The sequence below is a fragment of the Myotis yumanensis genome, unplaced genomic scaffold (assembly GCF_028538775.1).
Source record: "Myotis yumanensis isolate MYYU_CA2020_CCGP unplaced genomic scaffold, mMyoYum1.0.hap1 SCAF_1, whole genome shotgun sequence".
Lineage (NCBI taxonomy): Eukaryota > Metazoa > Chordata > Mammalia > Chiroptera > Vespertilionidae > Myotis > Myotis yumanensis.
Window position 1 is genome coordinate 48123418 of NW_027223752.1, and position 21293 is coordinate 48144710.

The 21293-nt window shown below is 42.0% G+C and overlaps 1 protein-coding gene across 8 annotated transcripts in view; it reads left to right on the forward strand.

The window, feature by feature from the left end:
* NIN (ninein) overlaps window positions 1-21293 on the forward strand; it is a 103775-nt gene that overhangs the window by 48463 nt on the left and 34019 nt on the right. For all 8 annotated transcript variants that reach the window (XM_070419895.1, XM_070419887.1, XM_070419904.1 and 5 more), the window contains 12 exons: window positions 1569-1608; window positions 3023-3213; window positions 7533-7679; window positions 8382-8549; window positions 9051-9187; window positions 9491-9631; window positions 9865-10039; window positions 12595-12705; window positions 13092-13181; window positions 15212-15350; window positions 18430-18551; window positions 19665-20170. In XM_070419895.1, the coding sequence (XP_070275996.1) occupies window positions 1569-1608; window positions 3023-3213; window positions 7533-7679; window positions 8382-8549; window positions 9051-9187; window positions 9491-9631; window positions 9865-10039; window positions 12595-12705; window positions 13092-13181; window positions 15212-15350; window positions 18430-18551; window positions 19665-20170 (1967 nt within the window). The remainder of the gene's footprint in view (window positions 1-1568; window positions 1609-3022; window positions 3214-7532; window positions 7680-8381; window positions 8550-9050; window positions 9188-9490; window positions 9632-9864; window positions 10040-12594; window positions 12706-13091; window positions 13182-15211; window positions 15351-18429; window positions 18552-19664; window positions 20171-21293) is intronic.

A 21293-nucleotide genomic window follows, 5' to 3' on the forward strand; every position in this document is an offset into this window, starting at 1 on the left:
AAAGTAGGTGTGCTTACTCATACCAACTTGAACACGCTCCTGAAAGTCAACCTGTAATCTAAGAATCGTAGGTTGCACACTGCTTGCCATGAGCAATCCAAGCTCTGAAGACAGGAGTAACGAGGCTCTTTTTCCTGTTGAGTTTATTTCAGGATTCTAAGAAATCAGCCAGCACAGAGAGTGGGCTTGGTAACATGTCAAAAGCAGCTTCATTCCTAAAGTTAGCTCTTTGCTGAGACAGCAGCCAGGTTTTGAAAGCAGGGGGGGCGGGGGGAGGGGATTGCACCTTTTTTTCCTCAGTGAGTTTTCCTGTGATGGTTGTAGAACCTCCCAAAGGCAGTGATTAGGCAGCTCACTGGCGAGGCCAAGGCCACTGTGGACCTACTCGTTGTCCTGGTTGGAGCAGACCTGTGCCGTGTTGGCCAGTGGAGCAACGCCTAGATGGGGGTTCTGACTTGTGTCCTTGGCCAAGTGCAGTTGTTGCAGTTGTGCACCAACACAAACCACAACTCTATGCTGTGACGTCGAAAAGACCCAGTAGTAGTAACATAGCATATGCTAAGGGGGTAAAATGGCCCAGGGCAGAGAAATGTCACTGCTTTTAGTGTAAGTTACTGGCAATGTATATTTGACCTTTCTAGCCTACCTTTTTTGGGGTTGCATCTGTACCCTCTTACTGTGCCACAAACACCCTAGGCTCATTCCTGCCTCCATGCTTCAGCACACAGTAACTGCTCCTCACTTTTCACTTGGCTGTCTCCTGCTTGTCCTTCAGGTCTCAGTTTAGATGATTGATTCTTTAGGAAGTCTACCCAGATCTCCCAAGTCTGAAGGATCCCATGTTCCCTCATAACATCTTGGAACTTGCCCATCATAGCACTTAATATACTACCGTATTGTACTTCCTGGTTTGATTTTTTTGGTTTTTGTTATGTTTTGCCTGAATGTCTGCATTAACATGTAAATTTCTTGAGGCAAGAAATATGTTCATCCTCTTCATAGTTGTATTCCAGAGATGGAGCAAAATTCCTGGCACCCAGTACACATCTGTTGAGGAACACATTCATCCATGCGTGCGTTCAAACCCTCATTGGTCGGTGGGATCTGAATATTTCTCTGGCGTGGTTTTACTGGTTGTGGCAGATTGTGCTGTGGAATAAGCGACTTCGCAATTGTGAAAGGCAGCTCCTTGGTGAAACGCTGCAGAGGGCTGTGTGGTGTTTCTTAGGAAGCTGGTTGAGGAGAAAGCACTAGGGCAGTGATGGCGAACCTATGACACACGTGTCAGAGGTGACACGCGAACTCTTTTTTGGTTGATTTTTCTTTGTTAAATGGCATTTAAATATATAAAATAAATATCAAAAATAGAAGTCTTTGTTTTACTATGGTTGCAAATATCAAAAAATTTCTATATGTGACATGGCACCAGAGTTAAGTTAGGGTTTTTCAAAATGCTGACACGCCGAGCTCAAAAGGTTCACCATCACTGCCCTAGGGGGTCCTGGGTCATGTGACTCACGCAGATGATGCTGTCAGGGGCACTGATCTTCTTCTCTTGCCTTCTCTAGCACTGGAAGACGCAACCCAGCGAGGAGTACGAAGCAGAAGGTAGGAGCTGAGTGTGTGTCAGGGAAGGACGGGCTGCCGTTCACGGGCATTCTCCCCACTCCCCTTCCTGCATCTCCTGGCCTCCTTCTAACAGCCTCGCATGCTGGAGGCCAGCTGAGAAGTCACCTTAAGAACAGCAGCAACGAAAATTCATTCCCAATTGACAGCTTATAGTTCTAAAATACTAACTTTTAACATCATGCAAGATGGGAGAACTAAGACGTAGAATTTCACTATGGTTAATTACTCTCTTATATAGACTTCGAAATTAATCTGTGAACAGTCCTGAATTAAATAGTGACCTATCTCTCGACAAGTTTTAGATGTATTTAAGAAACATCACTTGAAACATGTATGGTTTTATTAAGCACAATGTCACCCCAATAAATTCAATTTTTAAAAAAATCAAAACACGTTGATCTTCTGGCCAGCAGATGGCACTGTGGCCCAGCTGACAGAACCTCAGCTGGCCGCACAGCCCGCCCTGGCAGGCAGGTTATCTGTACTTAAGTGCAATTACAGCGTGTTCTCTAGGTCTCCAGCCTGGAAACATACAGCAGTAATGGGCTTAATCTCTTCGATAAATAACACTAAATGCTCTTCTCAACCCTCCAAGTTCTTCCAGGCACACAAAATTGTGCTAGTGATTATCTCATGTTTAATAACTTTAAAGAATCTCTCTAATAAATGGGTAAGTCAAAAATGGAACTAGAAGTGAGAACTTTTAATAGAAAATAAATTTTGATATTTAAATAAGTAGTTTTATCCTTAAGTCTTTACATAGAAGTTATCCTTAATATATAGATAATTAATAACTTGCAGCTCACAACCTTTTATTCTTTGGAGTTGGACTGTTTTGCTGGTCAGAATATTCATAGGTGTAAAGATTTTGGAACAAACTAATCTTGAGACATGATTTTTTAATGATAATTATCACGAAATTATTTTCTTCTCAGTAAAAGCAGTGCCAGACTAGACTTTCTAGTGCTTAGACCAGACGAGAGTGGAGATCATGAAGATGATAATGGAGCCCTAGTTGAGGCAGGGTGGATAAAGCTCAGTGGAATGCCTCTCACCCAGCCTTCTCTCCCGCTGTCACCAAAGCCTGAGGCTATACATGTTTTCTGATGTACTGACACAGGACTAGACCCTAGGCATGGCTGTACGAGAGATACTTCTTCCACGGGTATGACTGCCAGTGAACAAAATAAAAAAATGCCTGATTGCCCTAGGGGCAGCCCGAGAACCAGTGGTTCCATTGCATTTGAACTTCAGAATTAAATCAAAATGGAATCAGCATTCATAGTCTTTTTTATCATTTTTACTTTCAAAAAAGCACATTTTTTTTCTTTGAGGATAGGTCTCTTCCCTTGTAATCCCCTTGGAGACAACACAATGTATGCTTTTATTTCAGGCCAGCTAAGATTTTGGAACCCAGATGATTTGAATGCCTCCCAGAGTGGGTCTGCCCCTCCCCAAGACTGGATAGAAGAGAAACTGCAGGAGGTTTGTGAAGATTTGGGGATTACCCGTGATGGTCACCTGAACCGAAAGAAGCTGGTCTCCATCTGTGAGCAGTATGGTTTGCAGAATGTCGATGGAGAGGTGAGCCAGGCATCACATATTTATTCGTGAATAGTAACCACGATAAAAGCTCAGCTGGCCCCAGGCTGGGAACAGCCATGTTTTGTTCCTGCGGTATGTTACGGAGACTTCCTTCTCTTTTTTTCTGGGAAGTCAGCCATGAAGATTGTGTCCTTGAAGAGCTCATGCTGTGTTACAGAAAAGAAAAACAGACGGTAGCTGACACTTAACTGAGCCCATACTCTGCACCCCTCACTTTACTCCATACTATAATATTATAGTCAGATACTAGCTCAGTACAGCCATGATGTCAGATATACAGGGTGTCCCCCCAAAATGTATACACACTTTAACAGCCGGTAGCTCAATTTTGAAAATGAAATGTATTTTAATACACACTGCCTTTATAATTATTCGAAGTGTGTGTCTACGTTTTTGGGAACACCCTATCTTTGTAGACGTGGCATTCATGGGTGTGAATGTGGGGAAGGTGTAGAGGATGGATTAAGCAGGGAGATTTGAGTTGGGGAAATAATTTGAAGGCCAGGCTGATGAGATTAGGTTTTTGGAGCGACCCCAATACCAGCCTGGGTGCTGCAGCAGACTAACATGTAGGAAAAACTGACTTGCTGAGGGTGGTCTGGGCATCTTTCGGTGGGCGTATTGGAGTAAAGAGAGCACCTGGTTAGGAGACCAGCTAGGAGCCATGATAATATTCTAGTCATGAAGAAATGGAAAAGGGTAGTTTGGTGGTTTTGAAGATACACAGGAGAGTTTGAAGGAGCGCCCAAAACTCTTGTTTAGTAAAATTGTGGGCTTTGCATTTTCTGAACATTGAAGAAGAGAACAGGCAGGACTGGGCACAGGAATAGTTTTGAAACATAAGAATATAAATAATTCCAAGATATGTCTTTCAAAGAGCTGGAAATAAGGGTTGGAGGGCCTTAGAGAGGTTGGGGCTCAGTTGTAGCTTTGGGAATATTTGATTATATTAATATTTGAAGTCTTGCTGTCCGTTTGCTCAGGGATAAGTAGCATTTCCTAAACCATAAAAAGATTTTATCATCAAAGCTTTCAAGCAGCCTGGCTTGCGGAGCATTTTTTCCCTTCTTCCTTGTGTATGTGACCATTACATGCCGTTTGACTACCTTTTCAATGATTTATTTTTCAGTGGTGGCTGTTGAGTCATAAGATGAAATGCATCCTCCTAAATTATAAACCAGTGCAGTATGTACAACCTTAGGTTGTTTTTGCCAAGAAACAATTCACAAGCATGGATTGTTTATCTAAGAACAGCTCTTGGAATAAACTGCAGCCACTTGCGGGCAGTTGCATCTTTTGTGGTGGAGTCTCCAGAACCTAGTGCAAGAAGCTGCCCATTTCGTTATTTTCCTTTCGTCGGAGGCTGCGGAAAGGATTGCTTATTGAGTGTAGCTTGTACTTACCACAGAGGAGCTGAAAGTTCAAGATGATGATCTCATCAACATACGATTTGGAATCCTAGAATTTTACAACTGAAAGCAATTTTAGGTTTAGTTACTCCTCATTTCATAGATACAGAGTGAGATCACTGCGCTTGCTGTTACCATGAGGAGGGACTGCGGCGCTGGCTTATGGCTGGAACTTGGCCTCTGCCTTCCAGAAGCAAGGACACCGATAGGGCAGGGATGGCAAACCGTCGCCCTAGATGCCGAACATGGCCCAGAGGCTGTTTTACTTGGCCTGCGCGATGTTTAGACATTGAACTTTTTTGCTGCCCTTTTTAAAATCAGGAAGTTTTTTTAAAGGTTAGATTTGGCTCCATTTGCTGGCAGCAGGAAGTGCCTAGGGCCTTTGGGCAGGGCAGGCCCGCGTGGGTACAGTTCACTACTTTAAAGGGCACTACTTTCTAACGTCTCAGGACCACTCTGCCTCATATATCACCTTCTGATCTCTGTGGGTATTTGGGGTTCATGGTCCCTATTCTAGTGCATTATTTTGCAGCTTACACATTGGGAAATCAGCCATCCAAAGATCTGGCTGGTGTAGCCTGGGGAGTAAGAATGTCCTCAGGGGTCTAGGTTTGGCTCCTGCACAGGCTGCAGGGGGTGCCCCAGTTGCTCAGTTGACTTGTATTCTTTTCAGCCCAGCCCTGCTCATCCACCCGCTTCTGAATCCACATCCTTTTGATTCACCATTTGCCCACTGCCCCATGCACAGTAACTGGCAGGGCTCACTTGGAATGGATCAGGTGGTGGGTGTTTAGGCAATCTGGAAGCTATGCATGGATTTGGCCAAGGTCACAAGGTTAAGCAGTGTGGGTCTAAGGTTAGAGCCACAACATGCTTGTCAACTGCAGTTAACCGCAGCCGGATTTTACTGTGACTTCTGGTTTGATGGTCCGGAAGGCCTACTCCTCTAAGAAAGTGTACTTTTGGTTGATTAGAAGGGGACTGAGAAGCTAAGGGATCTTAGCAAACATAGAATCTTGACCCAAATACCTTTGAGTTTCATAACACAATTCTCTATTTGGAGCCATTGCTTCTGCCAAAGATTTCCACTCTTAAGAATGGTTTTCTTGTTTTAGAGTCCTCTCCAGAGGAAGTGGATATAAATAGAAACAGGGACAGATGTTTCCTATTGGATAGGAATTGGAAAAAAAAAGCATTTGACATGAAAGAAATGCCTCAAGCAATTACATGAAAAATAAAATCAACAATTCTGAGATGACAGGAATCCTAGTTATAGTCCAGACTTAGGAAATGAATATTGAAAATTTAAGGACGTGTTACAAAGAGGCCTTTGTTAGAGTGGACCCAATTAATTGTAGGCTCTAATGCAATAAGAGTGAATTTGATGTTTATTCTGGTTATTACTTAGCAACATAGGCATCACCAGAGAGCTTGTTAGAATTGCAGAATCTCAGGCCCCACCCCCACATTAACTATATCGGAGACCACACTTAACAAAATCCTCCGGTGACCTCTGTTTTATTCCTTGGAGGCATGTTCTATAGAAAAGAGGAATCCAACTGCCAGGGGGAGAAAGAGGTCTTTACCTCCCCTCCCTGTTTTGTGTTTCAGCGATTCACCTGCTTTATTCTCCTTTCCTTTCCTCTGTTGAGCTGGGAAACAAACCATCTCCTAGGCAGGCCTGTGGGAGAGACTGTAGTCCAGTGTCCTCTGCCCCCATTATATGATGAGGACCATTTGATTACTGTCAGAGGTTGCAAAAGGGCCAGGAAAATTCTCTTTACACCTCCTAAAATCCTTCTATTGCACACACACAAAATCCTTCTTCTCCTCCCATCTTCATTTCTCCCATGCTAAAGCATAAAACAAATAAAAACACAAAACACACAGTACCGTTTCAAATAACATTCTAAATCCCAAGTCATGGGTTTCAGATCTAAGTTTTTAGGTCATTGCTATCTGCCCTAGAACAAATTCTATCTAACATACCAGTTTCAAAAATTTAATATACATACAATATTGTGTAGAGTAACCACAGTACAATGACTCAATGCCCAACTAACTTTTACTATTACATCACTAGGAAGCTATATTTTTAAGTAATTTTTTAATTTGTGAGAATGATATATAGTAACATTAAAGATTACCTGCTCGCCCTGACTGGTTTGGCTCAGTGGATAGAGCGTCGGCCTGCAGACTGAAGGGTCCCAGGTTCGATTCCGGTCAAGGGCATGTACCTTGGTTGCGGGCACGTCCCCAGCAGAGGGTGTGCAGGAGGCAGCTGGTCGATGTTTCTCTCTCATCGATGTTTCTAACTCTCTGTCCCTTTCCCTTCCTCTCTGTAAAAAATCAATAAAAATATATTTAAAAAAAAAATTACCTGCTCATCTGGCTACCATTGCTCAGTGGTTGAGCGTCAACCTATGAACCAGGAGGTCATGGTTTGATTCTGGGTCTGGCACATGCCCAGGTTGCAGGCTCAATCCCCAGTGGGGGGTGGGGGGGGGGGCGGTGTGTGTGCAGGAGGCAGCCAATCAATGATTCTCTCTCATCATTGATGTTTCTATCCCTCTCTTCCTCTTCCTTCCTCTATGAAATTTAAAAAAAGAAAGAAAGGTTACCTGCTTTAAAAGTGTGAGTAAAAGAGAAAACAGTAATTGCTAACTTGTGTAAAGATTATGATGTTGAAATGGACTTTAGTTTGTGTGAGGTAGAAGGATATATTACTAGAAAGGAAAGTAAATTTAGTGAAACTAGAATAAAGGGGCATGTTATATTTCTGGAGTCCTGGGATCAACATTGGTGCCAATTTCTATTGGCCAACAGTGTAGTTTGGGCCTTGTGTTATTTTAAGTGAAATATTTAAAACATTTGGTCACCTTTTTCTAGATGCTTGAGGAAGTCTTCCATAATCTTGATCCTGATGGTACAATGAGTGTAGAAGATTTTTTCTACGGCTTGTTCAAAAATGGGAAATCCCTTACACCGTCAGCATCTACTCCATATAGACAGTTGAAAAGGCATCTCTCCATGCAGGTAAGAAATAAATGGGAAGTGATTTCTTTTCTTTTTTCTTTATTCTTTTTAATATATATTGTTATTGATTTCAGAGAGGAAGGGAGAGGGAGTGAGAGAATCATTGATTGGCTGCCTCCTGCACGCCTCCTATTGGGGATCAAGCCCGCAACCTGGGCATGTAACCTGACTGGGAATCGAACTGTGACTTCCTCGTCAACACTCAGCCACTGAGCCACACTGGCCAGGCAGAAGTGGTTTCTTTATAAGTAGAAGTTAAACCCATGTGAATAATTTTTAATGACTTAATCGGTTATTTGAACAAGAATACTAAGGAGAAAGAGAGGCAAAAGAAGAATAAGAAAGAAAGAATACGCCATTGAGAAGGAAAAATTAGGTTTGCGAAATGACCATAAATTACAGAGTGGGAAGACCACTAGTTATGCCCCTTAATGTTAACTGAAGAAAGAACCTGGTGTAAGTAGAGACACATCTTATCTATAGCAAGGAACCCTCTGCCAGAGTTCCTTGTTTTTGATAAGCTTTGCATTCTAGGCTCACTTGGGAAACGGAGATCAAAGGGGCTGCATGACTCGCCCCGCCCCTTGTGTAAATTAGAGAAACACATCCTTCTGGTCCTTGTGGTCAGGACTGACCAGTTTTGGTCTTCACCAACACCTTGTTGAAATGCCTGAGCTTGCTCAAATCCCTTTCTTCCTCCAGTCTTTTGATGAGAGTGGACGACGTACTACAACCCCATTGGTGATGACAAGTACCACTGGCTTTCGGGTCTTCTCCTGCCTGGATGATGGGATGGGCTACGCATCAGTGGAGAGAATACTTGACACCTGGCAGGAAGAGGGCATTGAGAACAGCCAGGAGATCCTGAAGGTGTGGCAGCAAAAGTGGGAGAAAAATGACAAATTGGGAAAGGGTTGAAAAATTCCAGGTGTTTTTTGAACTGTGATTTGATTATTTGATTTCTCCTTAATGATACTTCTATTCACAAAACCTCAAAGATAAGAGATAACTTTTCCTATCTCCTTCAACCAGGAATTTGTTGCTAACTACTTTCTATGTTTTTTAACCCCTAAATTATTGATAAGAGAAATGCCCTTTACTAATCTCTGGTTGGTACGGATTAAAATTATACCACTGTGTTTATTTAAAGTGCCAGGTAGCATTTTCTTTAAAAACATGTAAGTAACCATGTTATGGTTTCCTTAAAGAGAGCTAGTTATGTTCTGGACTAAAGATTGTTCCTTAACAGTCACTAAAGAAATGTAATCATCCATCTAGACTATACATTTAGCTCTATGGGTTTGTTAGCCTTCACTGTCTGCTTTCAGAGGATAGAACTTGTGATTCTCCTGAACTTGTTCTGATTTCCAGGCCTTGGAGTTTAGCCTTGATGGAAACGTCAACTTGACAGAGTTGACACTGGCTCTTGAAAATGAACTTTTGGTCACCAAGAACGGCATCCACCAGGCGGCTCTGGCCAGCTTCAAAGCTGAGATCCGGCATTTGCTGTGAGTTGTTTCATTCATTTCCTTTTCTACTTCTCCAGCAAAGGTCACTGAGATGCCTGGGATATACATTTTTTCCATATGCCGATGTGGCTAATCTGCTATCATCTCTCTACTGTAAAAATGAGGGAGAGCGTGGATGTGCATGTAGGTTTTTGAAGGGAGCTATGGCATGGCCTTGTTTTGGAAGGTGTTTGGTTGTCTTGGTTTTGTGTTTGCATTGAAACAAGCCAGATGAGAGCATTTGGGGGTCTACTTGTTACTTAGAAACAGTTTCCCTTTAACTCAGTTTATTTCTGATTCTAGGGAGCGTGTTGATCAAGTGGGCAGAGAAAAAGAGAAGCTACGGTTAGATCTGGACAAAGCCGAGAAGCTCAAGTCTCTCATGGCCTCAGAGGTGGACGATCATCACGCGGCCATCGAGCGACGGAATGAGTACAACCTCAGGTGCGATTGGTAGGGCCAGGCCCCTCCTCACCCAGCACCCTGGCCCAGGGCAGCGGGGCTCAGCCTGCCTGGCCACACCTGGCTGGAGCGAATGAGGTCTTGCTAAGCCTAAAGGAAAGCAGGATACACTAGATACTTTCTCAAGTTGCTTGACTCTGTTTCCATGTTTGGTAGATCCGCATAGGGATCTCTGAGGAACTTGATGGCAGCTTGCTGGTCTTTTCTCCTCCCAGGAAACTGGATGAAGAGTACAAGGAACGCATAGCAGCCTTAAAGAATGAACTCCGAAAGGAGAGGGAGCAGATCATGCAACAGGTGGGCAAGCAGCGTTTGGAACTTGAGCAGGAAATTGAAAAGGCAAAAACAGAAGAGAACTACATCCGGGACCGCCTGGCCCTCTCTTTGAAGGTAACCTTCCTGTTGGTTCTGTGGTCTGGGTCCTGCTAGGGAAACCGCAGCTGTGTAAGAGGGCCGGGCTGCCCAGGGCTCACTCAGGGTTTCCCGCACGTTCACCCCGCTGGGCCGTGACCCAGATATAGCAGAGCCCCGCTGGGATCTGTTTCAGGGATATCCAGGCTTCTGGTTTGTCAAGAGTTGATTCTTGTTCTTCTCTCCCCCCTGAAGCTGCACTGGGTCCTCAGGGCTGTTTGGCCAGGTTGATGCCCTCTCCTTCCCTGCCCTCCCCTCGCCCCTTCCTCTTAGCAAATGGACTTGTCTCCTGCCACACAGAGCCCATCAGCTTTGCTTCTGTGCTTCCAGATGTGCCTTTTCCCTCATGCATCTCGCTCTCCTTTCCCATGCCTTGTAGAGGAAGTGATCCTTCTCTTTACTGGACTCTGACACCAGATACCATGGTACAGTGTAGTCTAGAGATAAGCGGGGAGGGGGGTCTGGACTCAGACTGCCTGGTTCCAATCCGGATACCATTACTTACGGGAAAACCATGAACAAGTTACCCAAACCTACTTCCTAATGTGCAAAATGGGCACCATCGTTATACCTACCCCGAGGCATTGATATGGGGATTAAATGGGACGCTACACATACGGTGTCTGGCAGTAATTGGTACATATGGAATATTCACTATTGTTGAGGTTATGAAAGGTTCCTAAACTCCACACATCAAAAACGGAGCTGATTCTCGCTCCCTAACCATTGAACTATTTCCTCTGTTGAATTTTCTCCCTGGTCTGTATCATCGCCATGTGCTGTGTCACAGAAGCTCAAGTCCTCAGTCAGCCTCACTCATCAGTCTTTAAGTCTTGATGCTCTGCAGTGCCTCCCAGATTTATCCACTGCCTCTCCATTTCCACAGGCTCTGAATAGGTTCAGAATTCATCATGATTTCTCATGGACTTAATGTGCAGCCTTTCTTCTGTCTGTCTGACCTCCGCATGGCCACCAGAGTTGCCTTATTAAAAAGCACTTACAATCACGCTCTTACCCTTCGTAAGGGTGCAATGTGGTAACACTGGACGCCCCTAAAATGGGGCTTGCCATACCTTTCTAGCCTCAGGAACCACCAGCAATCCCCCCTACTACCCCCCCCCCATGTCATGACCCCCAACCCCATTGCACCTGCCATCGGCTCTCTCGGTTCCTCAATGGGCTTTTATGCTCCTTCACTGCTTTCTCCAACACTGCAGGCCAAATTACTTTTTCATTTCCATTTCACTCACTTTGTTCTTGCCAGAAATAAGGCAATTTCCTGGTCCATCATAGGTCATTGTATTCGTATCTGACTCCCTTCCCACATCCAGACTGCATTCCCTGTTGCCAGTAACAGAATCTGATTCTGCGGTGTCCAGAGCACCCCCTCAGGCCCGATACCTCGAGACTGCTGCTCATTGTTGACATCTAAATCTAGACATACTTTGAAGGGTTAGATTGTAGAATTGGCATTTTAGGGGGAATGGTATATTTTTTAAATGCTTCAAACATGTTCTCTTTTACTCCATATGCTGTGGGAGGGTGTGAACATGAATGTGTTAACATATATTGGCTCTATATTCTTTTGGCAAAATTTACTTTGAAAATACTGTTCTTCCAATCAGCCTTTAACATTGGAATAGAAAATAGGTTGAATGGCATGTCTGTGTGAAAATATATATATATATATTTTAACAAACGTGGGTGGAAATCTCTCTAACAAGTATTATATATACAGGAAAACCCCACCCACCCTTTGTGGACTTCATTTTATGTATTATTTTATTATAATAATTTAAACATATACCAATTATGAAAAACCTATATGTGTGTAGCTTTTACATCCTTAAACCAAAATTAAATTGTAAACCAAACTCTATCATCACTAAATAAAAATTTAGGGTTATTCTACTTTTTACAGTTTTTCTGACTTCTCTTTTGCTGTTAGCCAAACCAGTTTTCTCTCATTTGATAAGATGTTGAGAGTGTCTTTCATGCCATTAAATTTTCTACTGCAATGCTGTCCAGAAGAAAGATAATGCAAGCCATACACGTAATTTCAAATTTTCAAATAGCTGCATTGAAAGGTTAAAAGGAACAGGTGAAATTAATTATAAATCATTTTCTTTAATCTAGTATCTCCAAACATTATCATTTTGATGGAATCAGTATGTAAAAATTATTGAGCAATTTTACATTCTTGTGCCAACGCTTAGGCCTCGGGGGAGTGTTTTACGCTCCCAGCATGCCTCAGTTGGTGCTGTGCATGTTTCAGGTGCTCAGTGTCCACACGTGGCTGCCAGTGGCTCCCTATTGGACAGCACGGTTCTGTAGGATCAATAAGAAAAGGAGGCAGGCTTTTAGATTATAAGATGAACATCCATTTTTAAAATATTTACTTTTGTCTAATCTGAAACTTTCAAAATGAACAAATTCTCAATCCAGAGCACTGATTCGTGTGCCTCATATAAAATGGTACAGCAGTTTCCTTATTTTTCATTCTGTGCCTATTTAATTTCCCCAAATTTCTTCAGGAAAACAGTCGACTAGAAAATGAGCTGCTGGAAAATGCTGAGAAGTTGGCAGAGTATGAGAATCTGACAAACAAACTTCAACGAAATTTGGAAAATGTGTTAGCAGAAAAGGTAAATCTGTTTAAATGGGACTTCCTGATACCCAGCTACCTCAGTGTAGTTTACGCAAAAGAGCAGGAGCAATGCCACCAAGAAAATGACTATTAGGGGAGGATTTAGGTGGGTAAGGGAAGCAGTCACTCCTTGCAGAGATTAAATTTCAGAGGCTGGATGTGAGGAAACCATTGCACGGCACTGAGAAATGAGCCCTGGGTTAGCTGAACACATCCCTCTAGAATGTTCTTCCCATCATCCAGTTGGTGGTGTTCCTACTTAAATGTCACATTCCTTTCATACTCAAGAGACTGGGTGAACACCAGACTCCGGGACCTTTGGAATGTTGAAGGTCAGAGAAGGACTCTTGGGAAAATGACAGCTTTCTCCTTTTCCTTTTCCAGTTTGGTGACCTCGATCCCAGCAGTGCTGAGTTCTTCCTGCAAGAAGAGAGGCTGACACAGATGAGAAATGAATATGAGCAGCAGTGCAGGGTGAGTGACCTGAGAGGACTTAGCGAGTGGAGGCAGAAAGTAGGTGATTAGTTGCCAGGGCTGGGGTCCAATCCCGCTTGACCATTTCCTAGCTGTGTGACCATGAGCAAGACACTTACTCTGTGGGAGCCTCGATGCCTCATATGCAGGAGGTAAAAATAATAGGGTTGTTGTGACGATTCAATGAGTAACTGAATGGAAAGTGCTTAGAACAGAGCCTAGGACATGGTAAGCACTTAACCCAAATGCTAGCTGTTAATATTATTATTTAGTATCTTGAAATATTAGGGAATCATGCACACTTCATTTAAGTCTGCTTTATCTAGGTTGGAAATTACTGGTGCTTAGAGAAAATATGGTTTATTCCAAGTGGAGGAATACGTGGTCATGGTGATGTGCTTATTCCAAAATTAGCCTTTCCCGATTCATCATTATAGACCTAATCTGATGTAGTTTGCTTTTGTCCCGTGGGGGTTTTTTTCTGCTTAGATTCCTTATTTTATTTACAAAATGCAAATGAAGCAGAAACCACTCAAATCTTTAGTAAATAATTATAAATTCCTACCAGAAGAGACAAAAAAAATCCTTACATAAATAATAGAAATATTGGATTTTTTAGCTTAGTTATTTGAATTTTTTAGCTTAGTTTTTCTTAAATCACAAAGACTTCTTTATTCTAACAAGGTAAGCATAACTGAGTTCTGACTGCTTTAGATGAACAGTCAGAGAAATGAGAACCTCACCTTCTTTTGAGGTTGCTCATAGTCTGCCTTCTCAGGAAATATATATGCACATCTTAAGTAAAGAAATGAAACATTCATGCTGCTTTTACAATTAAGTTTGGCTGTCGGCTCTAATCAAGTAGAGGTGTTTTTATATGTCTTTAAAGTGAATTATGTCATCGGTAAAATCTGTCAGTCCTACCTCCAAAAATCCCCCAAATCCATCCACTTCTCTATTTTTTTGAAAGCTTTTCGTAACGATACAGTTCACCCATTTGAGGTGTACAATTCACTGTTTTTTAGCATATTCACAAAATTGTGCAACCCATTGCCATAATCCATTTTAGAACATTTCATCACACAAAAAGAAACTCCTACTCCACTTTGTTATACTTTCTCTCATGACCCCAGCCCTGGCAACTAATCACCTACTTTCTGTCTCTATGAATTTGTCTGTTCTTCACATTTCATATAAATGGAATTATATAATACATGGCCCTTTGTATCTGGCTTGCTTCATTTAGCATAATGTTTTCAAGGTCCACCCATGTTGTAGCATGTATCAGTACTTCATTTCTTTCAGTTGCTAAATAATATTCCATTACATGATTGTACCAGATTGTATTTATCCATTCATTAGTTGATGAACATTTGGATTGTTTTGAAGATTGTGTATAATGCTGATGTGAATGCTTGTGTGCAAGTTTTTGTGTGGATATATGCTTTCATTTCTCTTGGGTATATACTGAGGAATGGAATTGCTGGGTCATACGATGACTGTATTTTAACTTTTTGAGGGAGTGCCAAACTTTTTCCAGTGGCTTTACACCATTTTAGATTTCCACCAGTATGAGAGTTCCGTCTCTACAACCTTGCCAGTAGTTACTATTGTATGTCTCCTTTTATTATAGCCTTTCTAGCAGCTCTGAAGGGGTATCTCACTGTGGTTTTGATTTGCATTTCCCTGATGGCTAATGATGTTGAGTGTCTTTTCATTTACTTATTGGTATATCCTCTTTAGAGAAATATCTATTTAGATCCTTTGCCTAATAATTAAATGAGTTATTTGTCTTTTTAGTGTTGAGTTTTAATAGTTCTTTATATATTCTTGATGCAAGTCCCTTATCATGTAATTTGCAAAAACTTTTCTCCCATTCTCTAGGGTTTTTTTAATTATTTATTTTTTATTTTCTTGATAGTATCCTTTGAAGCACAAAAGTTTTTTACTTTGATGATATCCAATTTATCTGTCCTTTCTTTTGTTGCTTGGTGTCACATCCAATATTCATGTTGGTTTTTAAACTCCAGGTATTACAAGACCAAGTGGATGAACTCCAGTCTGAGCTGGAAGAATATCGTACACAAGGCAAAGTTTCCAGACTTCCCTTGAAGAACACACTGTCAGAAGAACTTGGTGTTAACAGTGATTGCCTTGAGCCTGACCAGGGTAAGCTATTCAGACACCATCTTTTCAGAGTCTCTGCCTTTGACTTTTCCTTTTAGAACATGGTTGAATGTAGAATAGACAAACTTTGGCAACAATAACAACAGAAAAAGACTTTGGCAATACTATATTCTTGAGCTATTTCACTTGTGGTCTGTGTTTTCGTTCATTCTTGACATCTCTATGAGAATATTTCTATCTAATTTTGATACGCAACAACCAAGGAATGGGAAAATCAAACCACAAAGATATTTGCTTTGTTTAAAAAAAGAAACTGGCTACAAGTCTGAGAATCCAGGCCTTGGGAGTGTTAGAATTCAGACACTGAACTATTGCTGAATTCTCCCTTTCTAAAAGAGCGAATAACTGGTATGACAATGATTTTTTTTTTTTGCAGGGGGGTTGGGGGCACGGGGGTGAGGGAGGGGGAGCCAGAGACCACAGAATTTGGTTTTCTTATGTTGGCTGTGCTAAATGTCTGTATTGCCTCTGCAAAACAACAAATAAAATAAATGTGTTGGTTGTCTGTGCCTTTGAGGAAGATTTTGAGTGGCAAGGCTAGGAAGCCTTCCTCTATTCAAAATTGACTCTTTTCCTCCTTCCTGGTCTTCTGCCTCTTTCTTCCAGTGTGTTGAGTTGGAATTTCCTAAAGGGCTCATAATAAACTCTCCTGTTATAAATCCTTTTGCCCACTACTAGTTGTTACAGGAATACAGGTCCTTATAAGAGTTATTCTTCTCCTCACCTATTTATTCTAGAATTAATAAGGGATGGGGGAAGAGACAAAAAGAGGCCTTAAGACCTTTCTTCTGATTCTAAGTCTGTAGCTTTACTGTAGTGTAAGGATGGAGCCCAACTGATAATATGATACATTTCAGAAGCTTTGCTGGACTTTTCCATAGATGACCAAGTGTTGGGGGGTTCTCCTCATGGGTACGTAACTTGCACTATCACTCGCCAGTTGAGGATATGCCATGACATATGAAGCAAAACAGCTCAAAGTAAGACTGTCAATTCTAGATGCAAGATTTATGCCCTTTCTCCCATCTGCCTGTGTATACTCACATGAAAAACATTTTTTTTTTGTTAATCCTCACCCGAAAATAATTTTTCATTGATTTTTAGAGCGAGTGGAAGGCAGGGGGAGAAACACAGAGAGAAACATCAATTGGATGCCTTCTGCATGCGCACTGACTCGGGCTGGAGCCTACAACCAAGCCTTTGACCAGAATTGAACCCGGGATTCAAACTGGCTAGGGCTGAAAAACACTTTTGAGTCCCCCACCTTAAAAAATTTTTACATAGTATTAGCTATAATCATTTTGTCTATGTATTAGCTCAGTCCCCAACCTAACATTTTACATTTCAATGTCCCTCTCAGTCATCATCCTGGGCCCGTTGCAGAGGTGAATTCATACAGTTGAGAAAATTTCCACCAGACTTCCTATATCTATGTTCCAATCTACGCCCTATTTCTCCTTCTTTGTCTTTTACTATAGCTTTTGTTTTTAAAATCTGTATTGCTATTCCAGCTCTTTTTGCATTTCCATATGCATGAAATATCTTTTCCATCCTTTTACTTTTGGTCTGTGTATATCTTTCATTCTGAGGTGGGTCTCTTGTAGACAGCATACATATGGGTCTTGTTTTCTTATCCATTTAGCTACCCTATGTCTTTTGATTGGAACATATAAGCCATTTACATTTAAAGTGAATATTGATAGGTACATATGTATTATCATTTTAATTTTATTCATTATAACTATGTTCCTCTGTTGTTATTGTTCTTCTTAACAACGAAGACCCTTTAACATTTCTTGTAATACTGGTTTGGTGGTAATGAACTCCTTTAGCCTTTTCTTGTCTGGGAAGCTCTTTATTTCTCCTTCAATTTTCAATGATAGCTTTGCTGGGTAAAGTAGTCTTGGGTATAGGTCCTTGCGTTTCAAATACTTTGAATATTTCATACCAATCCCCTCTGGCCTAAAATGTTTCTGTTGAGAAATCACCTGACAGTCTTATGGGAGCTTCCTTGTAGATAACTGTCTTTCTCTTGCTGCTTTTAAAATTCTCTCTTTGTATGGAGAGGCATGCTCCACCCAAGAAAGATGGTGTCTGTATTGTGGAAAAGTGACTCAGTATAGGAGTCCTGGCAACTGTTCTATCATCTCTCTCCCTAGTACCACAGACCCCCATCTCTCCTCACATGATTCTAGTCTGCTCCACCCTCCCTCCACCTGAGCCCTGGTTGAGTGGCTACAAACAAAAGTTTTTGTGTTGTCCCTTTAGGAGAGCACCTGTGTCCCTAGTAGCAGACTCCTGTCTCTCCCTGGTGGACAGAATCCCTCCTGCTTTTCACAGCCAGATGTTATGTGGATGCCTCTTGCTGGCTCTGGTGCTCTTGGATGGGGAGCCCAGCATGGGGTTGAGACCCCATGCTCCTCAGGGGGAACTTTTGCAACTGAGATATCCCACCAGATTCTCAGCGGCAGCCCTTGGGAACAGGGCCGGCCCTTTTCATGTTTCTGCCCTTACTACCAATGTAAATAAATCCTAGGTTATAAGACTTCTATTCAAATAGTCTTCATTTGGTTATTCAGGTTGATTGTTCTATATTTTAATTTTAATTCCAGTTTAGTCCTGGGAGGAGGTCCATGTACCTTCCGTCTATTCTGCCACCAATTTGGGCCTCTGTCCCCACCTAATTTGTTACTTGGTATTTGTTGGATGGTTAGAAGGCTGGTCGATTTGACCAAACGACTTCAGTCCACAGCATTTTTGTTAGGAGGCAATCATGTTTAAGAAAGAGTTTCCACATCTACTCCCCACCTACTGTCCAAAAAGATAGATTCTGTAAGGTTTGGTGCATTGACTGTACGTGACAGAATTTCACCTTCATGTTTCTCTTGTTTTCCCTGATGCTCAAAAACAGAAGAGACTTCTCTTGCCTTCTGCAGTTTCCTAGTAGATCTCATCTGTGGCAGTTTAGGCTAAAATTATTCCTTTATTCAGTGGCTATCCCTCCTCTGATGCCAGCTGTGTTATTGAAAGACCAGGGTCAGTAGATCTCATGTATTTTCAGGGCTTGGTTCTGAAGACTGCAATCCACTGCATATGAGCATCGAGGCAGAGCTGGTCATCGAACAGATGAAAGAACGTCATCACAGGGACTTGTGTCACCTGAGACTGGAGCTAGAAGATAAAGTAAGTCCTTGTCAACCCTGTTCTCTCATTTCCTTGATAGGCTTTTGCATGTAGTAGATTCTCAGTGCTTCGTTCTTGTACAGCAGCATTTTCTATATATTTTCTCTTGTGTCTTGGTGGCTGCCAGGAACCCAGTTCCTCAGAATGGTTTCATAGGCCAAAGGTGAGACCTTTTCCTCAGAGTTTCTCCAAAATGTAAGATCTTCATTTTCCAGCAAGCATAGAACTCGAAGGCCATTACATTTTCAACTTGTTAAAAAATGTCTTGATAAAACAAAAACAAAAAAGCCCTTTACTATAACATTACCTCTTACATTATGTGCAAGTTCTGAATATTGGCCTCCAAAACCCTTCCTTAACCTTGTCGCTTCAACGTATTTTTTTCATTTTTCTCTTTTACCGTTCCTTTGAGTTATCCTATCCTCCAGTCAAACCAGGTAGTTTTCTGTTTTTCGTCAGACTGTGGTCTTTTGCTCAGGCTGTTACTACATGCTATGCTATTTCTCTCTCAGAGTCTACTTACCCTTCAGAGTTTATATCAAATGTTTTCCTCTTGCTGCACCCATTCCTGAATTCCCCCCACCAAGTGTGCTTCTTCCCTCCTTTGAATCCCCTGGTTACATTGTAGCTCTTTACCTTTTATATATTTTTTTATTCTGTCTTGTAGTACAGTTCTCTGTATTTGTCATAACCATGTCTAGACAGGTTTCTCCTTGATGGCAGGGATTTTGTCTTACCCAACTTTGTGTCCCCACGAGGCTTGCAGAGTGCCTGATAGGTGTTCAATAAATATATGGATTTAATTCAATATGTTAAGCCCCTAAGTTCACAGTTGGAAAGGATGCCTGGGAAGACCAATGGTATCTATGGGAAGGTCTGGTCAGTTTTAATAGAATTGCTCAGAAACTAATACAGTTCAGCCAAGTTAAAATAAAGGAAAGCAAGCCATGCCTGATTTAAATGTGTCTTATTTAATGTGTTTTTGAATTGTTACTTTAAAACAAAATGGGGAAACTGAGGAATGTATTGTAGGAAAGAAAGCACTGCTGCCCCATCGCCTCCCCATGGCCTGGAGTTGAGTGACATTGTGGTGGTTTTGCTTCCTGGCTTTAGGTGCACCGTTATGCACAGCAGCTAGAGGAAACCAAGGCCGCCTGTGAGAAGGAGCAGGAGAACATGAGGCAGAAGTATGAGAACGAAGTGCACACCCTGGAAAAACAAATAAGTGACCTTCAGCATGAAATGGCGGAACTCCAGGGCCGGGCAGCGGCGCTCCAGGAGGCACAACATATGACTAACTGCAAACACGAGGAGGAGAAGAAACAGCTGCAGATGAGGTGGGACGAGGAGAAGACTCTCCTGCAGGAGGCGCTGAGGCTGGAACATGAGGCAGAGCTCCAGGACAGACTGGAGCGGGCAGAGGAGAGCTTCGCCCGCGAGAGGGAGGGACTTCTTCACAGCGGTGCCTGGACCGAAGAGAAGGTGAGGGGCTTGACTCAGGAGCTCGAGCAGTTCCACCAGGAGCAGCTGGAAAGCCTGGCGGAGAAGCACGCTCTCGAGAAGGCGGAGTTGCGAAAAGAGCTCTTGGAGAAACACCAAAGGGAATTTCAAGAGGAAAGGTGAGAAAATGGGGGAGATGGAGCGACCTGGGGTGCTGTACGTCCCAGGCACCAGAAGTCCCAGTCAGAGAAGGAGACTCTAGTGAATCAGAAGGCATAATAGCCCCTTGAAACACTTTTTCAGTTTTTCAACTTGTTTTGCCATTGTTCAGACATAAACCATCTTGGGGTTATTGAAACTGTTTTTCTTTTAAAAGGGGAAACTATGTCTGGTGAGAGACTTGTATCTTTTTTTTTAAATCTCACACAACGATATGTTCTTATTGATTTTGAGAGAGAGAGAGAGAGAGAGAGAGAGAGAGAGAGGGAGAAGGAGAAAAAAAGAAAGGTCTATGTGAGAGAGAAACATCAATTGGTTGCCTCCCATATGCACCCTGACTGGGGATCAAACCCACAATTTAGGTATGTGCCCTGACCAGGGATCGAACCCGCAACATTTTGGTGTACGGGATGATGCTCCAACCAACTGAGCCACCCGACCAGAGCTCAGACTTGTATATTTTAAGGTCACAGATGAGGATAAGATTATTGCAAATGTGGGTCCTTCCTAGTTCAGTCCTGTTGTTTTCTGAGAACGGCTATTTATAAACTACATTCTGGGCAAAGTCACATTTCCTCCCAGAGTTATGAAACTCTACTTTGTGCTTACCTTACTCGTGTGAAATCTCAGGTACATATGAGGCCTTTGGCGCTTCATACTCTGATGACCTCAGTGCTACTTCATTCAATAAGAGGCAAAAACATGTGACTGTAATACGTGTGTTTTAGGTGATTATTATCCTTAAATACATACTTAATTAAAAAGAAAAATATTATATTTTCCAAGTTAGGGGGCTACAAATCCATTTGATCATTTACCGTGAAATATCAGTTTAAGTGGTTAGTTAAAAATCTGAAATCAAATACATCCAGAAGAATGCCAAAGATTTTTTTTTTCTTTCTAAATTTTTCTTGTAAATGCAGAGAGAAATAAGTACTGAGTCTTTTCAATTATGGCTGCTGGTCTTGGCTCTCAGAAATGACATCCCTTCTCAGTGTAAATGAATCACAGAGGGAGAAGTGAACACTATTTCTAGAACGTATTTAAATTGTTTGCTTGGCAGCTTCTCCTGTGCATGGGAAA